The sequence below is a fragment of the Erpetoichthys calabaricus genome, chromosome 2 (assembly GCF_900747795.2).
Source record: "Erpetoichthys calabaricus chromosome 2, fErpCal1.3, whole genome shotgun sequence".
Taxonomy (NCBI): Eukaryota; Metazoa; Chordata; class Cladistia; order Polypteriformes; family Polypteridae; genus Erpetoichthys; species Erpetoichthys calabaricus.
In genome coordinates, this window is record NC_041395.2 from 300,781,143 (window position 1) to 300,793,274 (window position 12,132).

At 36.2% G+C, this 12,132-nt stretch overlaps 1 protein-coding gene across 11 annotated transcripts in view; it reads right to left on the reverse strand.

Moving 5' to 3' along the window:
- Positions 1-234: 234 nt before the first annotated feature.
- The window catches only part of add3a (adducin 3 (gamma) a), a 241,528-nt gene continuing 229,630 nt past the window's right edge, over positions 235-12,132 (reverse strand). For 10 of the 11 annotated variants that reach the window (XM_028795853.2, XM_051922167.1, XM_028795848.2 and 7 more), the window contains 4 exons: positions 10,892-10,981; positions 8,891-9,014; positions 7,501-7,593; positions 235-4,192 (listed from right to left, as the gene is read on the reverse strand). In XM_028795853.2, coding sequence (XP_028651686.2) covers positions 3,906-4,192; positions 7,501-7,593; positions 8,891-9,014; positions 10,892-10,981 — 594 coding nt within the window. In that variant the 3' untranslated portion in view covers positions 235-3,905. The remainder of the gene's footprint in view (positions 4,193-7,500; positions 7,594-8,890; positions 9,015-10,891; positions 10,982-12,132) is intronic. The other variant, XM_051922174.1, reaches the window with a different exon arrangement.

Genomic DNA, 12,132 nt, shown 5'->3' on the forward strand with positions numbered 1-12,132 from the left:
ACTCTCAGTGCATATACAGAAAAACATGTCAATTTTAACACTATCACTATACTTATGAAAACAAATTTTGTGACTTGACAAAATGGAAACAAAAATAATTTAGAATGTAATTTCTACTTTTGGTTATGACAGATGTGCTTTTCTATAATACCCTTCCCCCCAAGATTCTGCATTAACAATTTGTATATTCTACTATCAAGTCTGAATATGAAAATGCAAAACACAAAACAGAACTGTATTTATATGAATTTAATATTTTAAGCAAGAAAGCTACTCAACAGAGTGTCACAGTTTTTAATACATTCTTCCATTAGCAGGTACCAAATATTTCAATGCAATTTAGATGCTTTTTGCAGGAAAGAAAAAGTATATTATAGATAAATAATTAACACAAACACACACGCACTCAATCCTAAAAGAAAATAAATCTAAACCTAAAGGATGATAATATATGCCAAGCCAAAGTACATTTAAAAAAAAAAAGAATAAATGGCTGCTGTCTACTGAAGGCAATTAAAAAATCTAATTTCACATTCACTTTCCATTTTTAATCCAAGGACATGTAGAATACAAAAGTCCTGAAGAGTTTCTTGCATATTGCAGTAGTGCATGCTGGGAGTTATGGTGTAAAGGCACAATGGCAGACCTCCAATATAATAATACTGTCTGCACACAGATTAAAACTTGCACTTAACCTAGCAAATCATAACAGTACTATCATTTTTAAAATATTCCCACAACTGTATAGGAACATACTAGTATCTGCTAATTCTGCCAAGAAACCATGCAGAAAACAAGTACTATGGCGTTTAATATGGTGTCAACATATCATAAGTGGACAGAATGTTGTTACTTAAATGTTTTCTGCTTTTTTTTCCTTAGTGCAGTGTCTTTGTACATGCTAATTTATATATAATAAAGTTTGAATTGTTTTTGTGAAATATTATCAAAACAAAACTGTGCTTTATACTCTCACTTGACTGTTCCATTGCTAAACCAGACAAAGTGCATCAGTCTCTCTGAACTCACAAATAAGGGTAGCTGTGCTTGTATATTTAGATGTTGGTTTTCTGCACTAAAAGGTCACTTTTTTCCAAACTCTAATATGGTCCCTAGAATTTAGCGCTGCAGCCATAGTATAAACATATATAAACTCAAATTCATAAGCATTCACTAAAATCTCTGGTAATAATTCCTATTTTTTGGCTATTTAAGGCAAATAAACTAAATAAATCACAGGGCTAAAAGAGACGTATTAGGAAAATAGTCTGATGATACAGCGAATAACATAAACATAAAAAAAATGTCTTAGCTTTACCAAAAAATAAAAATGTTAGTACCATTAGTGAAGTTTTCCTTAAATAAAAATCAGTGTCCCTAATTTGTCATGCTTAAAATGGCAACTGCTTCTTAAATATATGATTTTATTTGTATAATTTTACACTGATCAAAATACAGATGCTTCTAATATTCCATTAGATAAGCATTAATAAAGCTTCTGTAGGTCACATGCTGACCCTGTTTTCTTACTGAAGTTTCAAGACAGAAACTGAGTAAGATACACTGGTTACAAAATGTGAAGAACAAAAAAAAAAAAAAGAAAAAGAAAAAAGTACACAAATCAAATCAGAAATAGTAAATGCTTACTTAAAATGGTTACATCAAAATATTCTGAAATAATTTTAAAATGATGTACAAAAGAGAATTAAAAACACAAAGGATGGACACAAATAAGGATATTCATTACAATGAGACTATGAAAAACTAAAAATTTCCAGTATTGAAAAATATTGGACTCTACTCTTTGAAACACTCTTACTTCTTTCTACCACAATTACGTTTCCAGGTTTGGAAAACCTCTTTGCAACATGCTATTTACAAAATCAATGTTTCTTCTGCTCCCCTTTATTACAAATCATTCACATTGCTAAATGGGATATTAAAATACAAATAATAGAAGGCTCACCCAATACAGCAACAAATAACAGTATAATAGTCATCCCACAATCCCACCACCAACATTTTCAATTAAAAAAAAAAAAAATTTCATTTCTCCACAGACATCAGCGAAGGCAAGGGGGCAGAAAAAAGAAACACTGATCAATCCTGGCTTGTTAATATTGTTTTGGTTGTTTCCAAATGTCTCTGTATTTACTAAAAAAATAATCAGTTCATTGCCCTTTATAGCCAATAAGTATGTAGAAGATATAGTTTATAATGATTACTTATTTTTTTGAATGGGGAATTTTTTTTCAAAAGTGCTTCAAACACATAAGCAAGGCATTTGCTTAAAAAAATCAGCTACAAGTGGTTACATCCAAGTGTGCAAAAAAGGGAGGAAAAGATGGCACTAAAATAAAACATCTATTTTGAATCAATAAGAATCTGAGTTGTGGTTATATGAAATACTGGAAACTTGTCATTTTAATTAATATGTAGAAATTCTCAAATGGGACATTTAATCAGTGCCAAAGATCAATGTTACTATTAATGGGCATAATTTATCACAGACTTTTGAAAGCTTTTGCAAACATCAATATTTCTGACTTTTTTGTACAAAAGTGGGCCATGAAAAGCAAAATAAATTTGTAGCCATCACAGTAAAAATGAACTTCAGTTTACCTGTGACATGTTGCATTCCACCCCATCTTTATAGTCTACTATTATAACAAACGCTCATGACATCTTTGACTTTCAAAAGCTTTCAATGCACAAACATACCTTAATGCACACAAATTATCATACAAAGTTTCCCTTTTTGTTCAAATCTCCTTCATGTTGAGTAATTTATGGATCAACTCTTATATTTGGTTTGGTTAATACAACAAAAGTGCAGTGAAGTTAAACATTTTCCTACATAGGCAAAATCCAGTATTTTCTTATAATTATACATATATATGTATTTGTAGACATTAGTTTTTAATATTTAGAATAACAAGTCTCATAATACGGCAATTTTAGAAACCAGGCATTTTTATTTTAGAATATAATTTTAGAATATTCTTATAGGCGCATATTTTTGAAATATAGCTGTATAGAAATATGTAAAAAATAGATTTTAAAGATCTGGACTTTAAAACCATATTTGCATGTTGCAACAAAATGCTCTTTTAACAAGAAATGTGCCTAAAATATGTCTGTAATCTAATTTTTTTTTTTTTTTTTTTTTTTTTACTTTCATTCACTAAAACGTGATTTTGCTTTTGGCAAAAATATAAGCAATTAATAGCGTAAGTTATATGTGCTTAAAATAAGGCTAAGAATGCTACACAGGATTTCAACTTATTTTTTGACTCAGTGCAGTATAATTTGTCTCTAAAGCAAAACAAAACAAGAACTGGTTTACTTATTTATGGTCCCCAGTATAGACCCATTAAATTATTAAACTCAAAAATAAATCATAATATGTTAGCTTCCAGTGTGGTAGTCACTTAGATTGTGCACAGCATAAATCCTCACTAGACTTATCTGGCTTTAACCTTTTGAAGTGACCACAGCTTCAGAATGAAAGGAAATAAAATTTGCATCAAATATGGTGGGTGCTGTGCTAAACCAACCAGATGCAGCACATAATTCCTAATTTTCAGTTAACCAGCATTGTTTCAACAATTGCAATTATAGCTTTATATCTGCCATCTGAATGAGAGCAGAGCACAAAATATTGTTGAAGAGTCATCAATCGCATGAATCAGCTAATTGAGCATTTATTTCTGATTCAGGTTAGCTCAAAGCTGAAATCCAGTCCATATAATTACTCAGACCTTTAAAAAAATAAAACCACATACTGTATGCATACCCCTTATTATGTTGATCTAACCAATACCTTAGTATATAAATGTGCAAGGTCTCTCCTCAAAAATGTATTGTTATTTCAAATAAAAAATAAAAAATTAATTTCTCTCTTCCTAAGCTTCAACCTTTTCTTTCTTTTTATTCTTTTTAAGGAAAGAAGGTGTGCGAAATTTCTTTTTCTTCTTAGAAGGAGATTTGGAGGGCGAGCTCTCAGGTGACAGCATCTCTATCTTCTCAGTTGTTTTGATTGTAATTTCAACATTCTCTACATTGGTAGTAGTGAGATGGCTGACTTGTTCAGTCAGGTTATCAACATCATTGAAATCTTCATCCTTCCCATTTAATATTATCACTGGAGAGCCTTGGGAGCTAACATAGAAGTCTGAATCTTTGTGATTTTCTAGACCAGGACAAAAAAAACAAAGCAACAGTATCAGTTATCATTTTACAGCAACAATACTTAAACATTTTAACATTTTTTTTATTTACAACTTAATTTTTTGATGGCTGTTTCAAAATTATATTACTAATTATGGCACCTTTTTTTGAATGGAAACAAAATACTTCATATATTTACTCTTTTGAATATACTTAACAAATTTATATATTTTGTAATACTTTACCCACATATTTTCCAACTAAAGGTTTCTCTGGCAATTTCTCATTCTACACATGAGAGCAGAAAAATGCTATTCAATGGTGGCAAATTACATATAGATAAAAAAAGACTATGAAAATAAACAGCAACTACAGTGTTTCTGTGCCAATTGTCTTTAATAAGTTTATATTTTCCAGTTGTTATAACAAATTGTTTATCTAAGTCAAGTTAAGTCAAGTTGGGGAGCATGCACTGGTATAGTGCGCTGCTGCACCCACTACACGATGAAACAACTCGGGATCCCGGTTGGAGACCCCCCAGGCAGACACGCGGTCCAGTCCCACCCTCCAGAAATGACCCTCTATCTGACGCAGCCAGGTGTTACGTGGGTGACCCCTTGGCCTGGTCCTGGCACTCGGGTCCCCAACAATGAGGATCTTATGAGCTGGATCACCTTCGGGGAAATGTGCCACATGGCCATAGTGCCGTAACTGACGTTTCCTCACAATGAGTATTCAAACCAAACATTTTTACTTCCTACATGTACTACTTTACTTTTACTGAAATTAAATTTCATCTGTCACAAATCTGCCCAAGTCTGTGTGCTATCCAAGGTCCTCTGTAATGATTCAACAGAGTCTAGATTATCTGCCAATCCACCTATCTTGGATCACTCTCTGGACATCATGCCACATGGCTGTAGTGACGTAATTGACACTCCCTCACAATCCAGGTAATGTGCCTCATTCGGGACTCCATGAGCAACCGCTCATTCGATACAAAGTCAAACCAATGGTACACAAGGATTTTCCGGAGAGACACAGTACCAAAGGAGTCCAGTCTTAGTCTCAGGTCAATGGATAACGTCCATGTCTCGCAACCATATAATAATAATTCATTACATTTATATAGCGCTTTTCTCAGTACTCAAAGCGCTATCCACACAGGGAGGAACTGGGAAGCAAACCCACAATCTTCTACAGTCTCCTTAGGAAGCACCAGGACTCTAAAGACTTGGACCTTCGTCCTTTTGCATAGATATCGGGAGCGCCACACACCCCTTTCTAGCGACCTCATGATCCCCCATGCTCTCCTAATCCATCTACTGACTTCACAGGAAGAGTCACCAGAGACATGAATGTCACTGCCAAGGTAAGTAAACCTCTCGACAAGGTCGACACGCTCTCCGCAGACAGACACACTGCTGATGGCTGAGCCCAAGAGGTCATTAAAGGCGTGGATCTTGGTTTTTATCCAGGACACTCACAAGCCCAGACACTCAGACTCCTCGTTCAGTCTCTCGAGCATCCCGATCAGGGCCTCCATTGACTCTGTGAAGATCACAGCATCATCAGCAAAGTCAAGATCCGTGAATCTTTCTTCACCAACAGATGCCCCACAGCCACTGGACCCCATGACCTTGCCCAACACCCAGTCCATACATGCATTAAACAGAGTAGGAGCAAGAACACACCCTGACGAACCCCAGAATCAACTGGGAAAAACACAGAGGTTCTGCCTCCACTCTGCACAGCACTCACAGTACCAGTGTACAGGCCGGCCGTGATATCCAGCAACCTTAAGGGTATCCCGCGAACCCTCAGGATGTCCCACAAGGCAGCTCGATCAACTGAGTTGAACGCTTTACGAAAATAGACAAAGGCTGCAAAGAAAGTCTGCCGATATTCGCGTTTGCGCTCCATGAGAACCATCAGTGCCAGGATGTGGTCGATGGTAGACTTCTTAGAGGTGTAAAACCAGACTGTTCTGGCCGCTGGTAGGTGAGCAAGTGATTACGGATCCTATTGAGGACGACCTTACCAAGGACCTTACCCGACACAGAGAGCAATGTTATTCCCCTGTAGTTGCCGCAATCCAGGCAATCACCCTTCCCTTTCTAGCAAGTCCCGTTTTCTAGTCAGTTGGGGTGATGCCAGTCTCCCAAATGGAAGCAAAGATTGCTTGCAATGCCAGGACGACAGCATTACCACCAGCCTGGAGAAGTTCACCCCGGATACCACAGATTCCTGCAGCCTTTCTTCCCTTCAGCTGATTCACCACCTGTGCATTCTCAGTGAGATTGGGTGGTTCACAGCTAATTGGAGGATCAGCCTCAAGAACCGTGGACACAGAGATATCCAACGTCCTAGCCGGAGGATTTATCTAAAATACCATCTAAATTCATACAAACAGTCTCCTGAGTAAAGAACAGAAAACATTACAGATTTAAATGTAAGAAGTAAGATAAGAACATTTCTCTTAAGTTGTGTTTTAAATATGGTGGGACATACTGCAAGTAATCATCATCTTATTACCATTTGTTATTAAGTTAGTTGATACTGTATGCATCTTAACCACAATCATTCTTGAAAAAACTTAATGGCTGAAATAATATACTGTATATTCCTCATCTCCAAGCAGTAGTGTGATTTTAGAGGTGCTTATTCTGCTTTGTTAACAATAGTCCTGTATTATGTTTGTTGATGTATAGATGTGAAATATACAGGTCCCTTCTCCTACAAAAACAAACACAAATGATCCCCCCACCCCCACATCGATCTAATCAGGAAAACATAAAATAGACTTTTTTATAATGAAAAGTACAACAATCCCACATGACATTTAAATGCCTGCTATCCAATCCATTAATATTTACTGAATATATCACTCACATGCTTGCTTTAACTGTACTCTCTCATTTTGTCCAAAATAAGTTTCTATGGTCAATACCTTGTGAAATGTGACCTCTTGCATGTCACATTAAAAAACCTTTTCCAGCTATTCATTAGAATATCACTATGAAATAAATGAGAACTGACCAATTATTAAATCAAGAAAAAGTAATTCTAAATTAAAGCAATTGCTCAGTGTAAGTGCAAAAAACAGGTTACACTTGAAATGGCGACCCTGTAAAAATTAGCATTTCTTTAATATTTCTTTTGATTAGTCCAATATCAAAACTGGCATGCACGGGTGACATTTGACAGGCTCCTTTGCCTTTTCCAAAAAAGTGCATTTTTTGCTTCAGAGTTGGTTAAGAATAGATCTTAACAATTAGCAAGACTTGCACATGCTCATCTGTTTTAAACTGTTTAATTGTTAGCTTCTACCTTGTTCTGCAGAGATAATTTTTGGAGACTGAGGTTGTGACTGAGGCTGTGAGAAAGTGGAGCCATCATCAGATGTTAATTCTTGGTCAGCATCTGGAAGGCAAAAGTTTAGTTTTCTAAAATATTAAAAAGCCATGCAATATAAGCTTGAGTTTAATGCAGGCACAAATTGTTTGCATGCATATGAAAGAAACAAGCATAAATTGTTAAATAGGTGTATTTAAAAGCATTCTCAACATGTATAGATACCTATAAAGTTTCTAAAAATACCCAGTAAAATAGCACATATTTACCTTTTTCCTGGTGTTTAGTAGACACCTTTGAAATAGCCAACAAGCAGCAAAAGGTTACCCATATATTAGTCAACTGGAATACTACACCTTATTTACTGCATACAATTTCAACAATTGGAAACCATGAACAACTTAGGAAACTATGCCACCGTTTTTATATAGGTTGGTTTATAGTATGTACATACTGGAGACAAGCACAAAACATAGTCCCAGTGTTACCAGTTGTTTTTCAGTACTGAAGAGTAAAAAAAAAAAGTAAAGAAAAATAATGTTTTTTTAGCCTAGGCCAAAACAGATTTAGAAGCATTTGTGTCCTGTGTCTACTCAGTACACCTGGGTGGGGAGAGCTCAATGTGAATCTCCCTAAACTCTGGAAAGCAGTGGTGCACTAAGGGGTTTACCCCGACTTAAGAATAGCACTAGCAAATGTGAGAAGAAATTACTTTTGGGCCCAATGTACCCCAATTTTCATCCTTTAGTTGCCAATTAGAGTTCATTAGCATAGGTAAGGTTATCTTGGGGGACAGGGTGCATATTGGCTTCTGCAATGAATGCTTCATCCAAGTACTTAATCCTTTACTACCAAACACTTTACATCTTTTGCAAAAATGCTGCAGCTACACAGGTTTTACGCCATAAGGCTAAGAGTGCAAGAACCACAAAAACCACAAGACAGCAAGATTCGCCTTTGACATAGTTCTACACTCAATTTAAATGAACGTGACTAAAAGGTATGCAAACAAAACTCCGGTAACACATGAACAAAGTGGCATACAGCAGCAGTCCTTGAGCGCCTCTTGTAACATTTTCACCCTTTCACTTTTACCAACTGCTGTGATTATAGATAAGATTGACATCTACCACTATATTCTGGTAGAGGTACCCATGGGAAAATGTGCAGAAAAATGGAAAGCAATACAAAAATAAGACTTTGTTGAAATGCATTCACATATACTATATTAGTTCAAATATACAATTTAAACAATTTTCCTTTAAAAATTACACATGCACCAGTACAGTATTTATTAAATTTAAAATTACAACAAACTCGATTTTAAGTTACTCTGACTCTTCTTACCACTGCAGTGGCAACTTACCCTCGTAACCTAGCTGTCGACGCTGAACTTCTTTCTTGTACTCCTCCAACTCCTCTTCTGTCAAGTGGCTAAATGGGTTTGGAGGAAGAGGCCCCATTTGCTCTTCATCTAATGTCATAAAGGTCTAGACAGAGAAAAGCTCACATACATTATAATAATGGAAAAAAAAAACTAAATCAAACCAATCTATCGTCACTTCCCAACTTGGCTTTTTGCTACACATAGATGCATTGGTTCAAAGTTCCCTGTATTAGGCAAATCACAGAAACCAGCACCAAGTAGGATGCCAGTCAGTTACAGAATATAGAGTTGCCAATTATAAACTTGCAATTTGTATTTAAATGGAAGCAGACTATTTGGAGAAAACCCAAGAAGACACAAGAAGAAAGAACACACAAACTCCACATAGATGGTAAAAGGGCAGGCAACAAAATCAAATGCATGGAGCTGTGCAATAGCCACAGTAAACATTTTGCTACAGTAGAACTAAGTTACTCCCACTCATATATTATATATATATATATATATATATATACATACAGTGGAACCTCGCGATACGATCACCTCTGTATACGAGAAATTCAAAATACGAGGAAAGTATGAGTGAAAATTTCTGATCTAAATGCGAGCATTGGCTCGCGTAACGAGCCAGGCTGTGGGTATAGCTCTCAGCTTAGCGAGGGGGCGTGGTAGCAGTTGCGAGCCACGATCTGCGGTGTCTGCGTTTCTCACTTAAGTGCACAGGTGGGAAACTGCCCACATCCATGATTGTTCCTGTGGCTGATGGGCTGCAGCTGTCATGTCCTCCCCGCATATATAGAGAAGCGCGAGCCGGTTAAGGGGGAGAAGAAGTAAAAGGAGAGAGAGAGAGAGAGAGAGAGAGAAGAGAGAGGAGAGAGAGAGAGAGAGAGAGAGAGAGAGGAGGAGAGAGAGAGAGAGAGAGAGAGGGAGAGAGAGAGAGAGAGAGAGAGAGAGAGAGAGAGAGAGAGAGAGAGAGAGAGAGAGAGAGAGAGAGAGAGAGAGAGAGAGAGAGAGAGAGAGAGAGAGAGCGCAGGCAGGAGGGCGGGCAGGAGAGCAGACTCGCGTGTAGCTGAACAGTGAGCTGAACAGGCGAGCCAAACAGCTGAAGCAGGACGGTGTACAGAAGGTCAGCTGCATTAACAGTGTCTCGCCTGTTGCAGAGCCCGCAGGTGAGACACTAACAGAGAAGAAGCACCGGGGATTGTCGTCTGTTTTTTAAAGACTGCATCCTTTTGACGTTTTAACCTCGTGTTAAAGGATTGTTATTCTTGTGTATTTTAAACCTCCACTTCACAACTGTTTTAAGGATTATTTATTTAAACATTTATTGAATGCTCTACTGCACTTTGGACACCTGTTTTGATTCTTTAATAATCAGTTATATTATTTACCAGTGTTATTTATTAAAGGTAGACTACAGTATATATAATTTATCAGTGTTATTTGTTAGGAAAATTGATTTTTATGTTAATATATTTGGGGTGCGGAACGGATTAACTGGATTTCCATTATTTTCAATGGGGAAGTTTGTTCTAGATACGAGAAATTCGCTATACAAGCTCAGTGCTGGAACGAATTAAACTCGTATCTAGAGGTTCCACTGTATATATATATATATATGTAGCTTACAATTATCAGGTAAATCACAAATGATGTTTCCACAAAGTTGCCCACTTCTTATTGAAGTTATTTTACTAAGCACCTTGCATTAAAATTGATCATTTTCAAAACAATGGATATACAACAATTGAATTTACTTAATAAATACTGCCTGTTAAGTGTCAAAAACAATCTAACAGTGCCACCTGGAGGTTGCAGGTGATAAAAATAGGCAAAGCAGGCATAAACTTACTTAAAAATAACTATTTGTTTAAATGCTTCTACAATACCCAAAAAACACTTCTTTTTTTAATATTTCCATTTCATTGTTCAGATTTAATACCTCTCTTAAAAACTATAAATAAAAGAATAATTACTTACAACTTCAGGCTTTTTATCAACAACTATACCAGCAAGTAGTTGGGACTGTGGTCCTGCTGTCATGAGATCAAATCTATTCTGCTCTCTTATCTACAAGGATGAATTAAGAGACAAACATGGCATAGAGCACACATCAATTTTATGCTTTTGATGAATCATACCTGAATGCCAAGTACAACAATAAAACATGTATACTTTATTAAAAATCCTTTGCATGCTGCCAGATGAGAGCACCACATTAAGCAGGTAAGTCCATGGCAGTGTACAGTAGGCTAATGGCCAAAAGTACTGGTTTTCTAGGTCTGTATTAGAGACTGTGTGTAAGTGGTTAGATTTGGTTATAAGCATTTTATAAGTATATAGTCCATGCAAATATGTCTGCAACTTTTAAGTATAAATACCTTTGTAGATATAAAGTAGTCACCAATAAATACCATCTTATTGGAAGAAAACAGCTGGAAGTCAAATGTTTAAAAACTGGCTTACTCTACCTTGTGTTAATTTCAGCATTTTGTTATTTCAAATGTTTGTCTGCCATTAAACAATATTGTGTAATTTTTCTGGATGCCATATCGTATTTGCAGGAGCAACATATTTTTACTTGGTTAACTTTTTACCATCAATAAGAGTGTCTTGGGTACAAAGAGAAAGCAACTTCTTCCCTTTGAACTACTTATAAAACAACTCAAATATAAAAAATGTAAATAAATTTATTTAAAAAAAACAAACAAAAAAAAAAAAAAACAAATGTTCATGATCTGGCTCAGGCATGTCAAACTCGCGGCCCTGCATGACAGATCCTAGTTAGCACTGAACTTAACTTACAAAATTATTACTATCGTTTGTGACTTAATCATTCTGCATCTTCGGTGTTACTTATTGACTTTTCTTACTTCTGCCTTCTGACAAAAGCACGTTTTCCCATGGCGGTACCGGAAACGTCATCTGCTAGTATAGCCACGAGCCTTGTCCAAAGTTAATGAGCCGCAGCATCACAACTGAAGTGCTAGGCTGCAACAGGGGTGGCCTTAGGCATGTGCTAACTGTGCACCTGCACAGTGCTGCCAAATCCCAGGGGCCGCCACGCCAATATATATTGAATATAAAACAGAAAGAGAAAATAACGACACAGCTGACGGCAATGTGGCCGAAAAACATTCTGTTTCTTGTTAATTAGTACGCTGTATTTACAAATGTCGCTAGAGTCGGAGCAGTAAGCTATATGTAGTATTATAATGTTT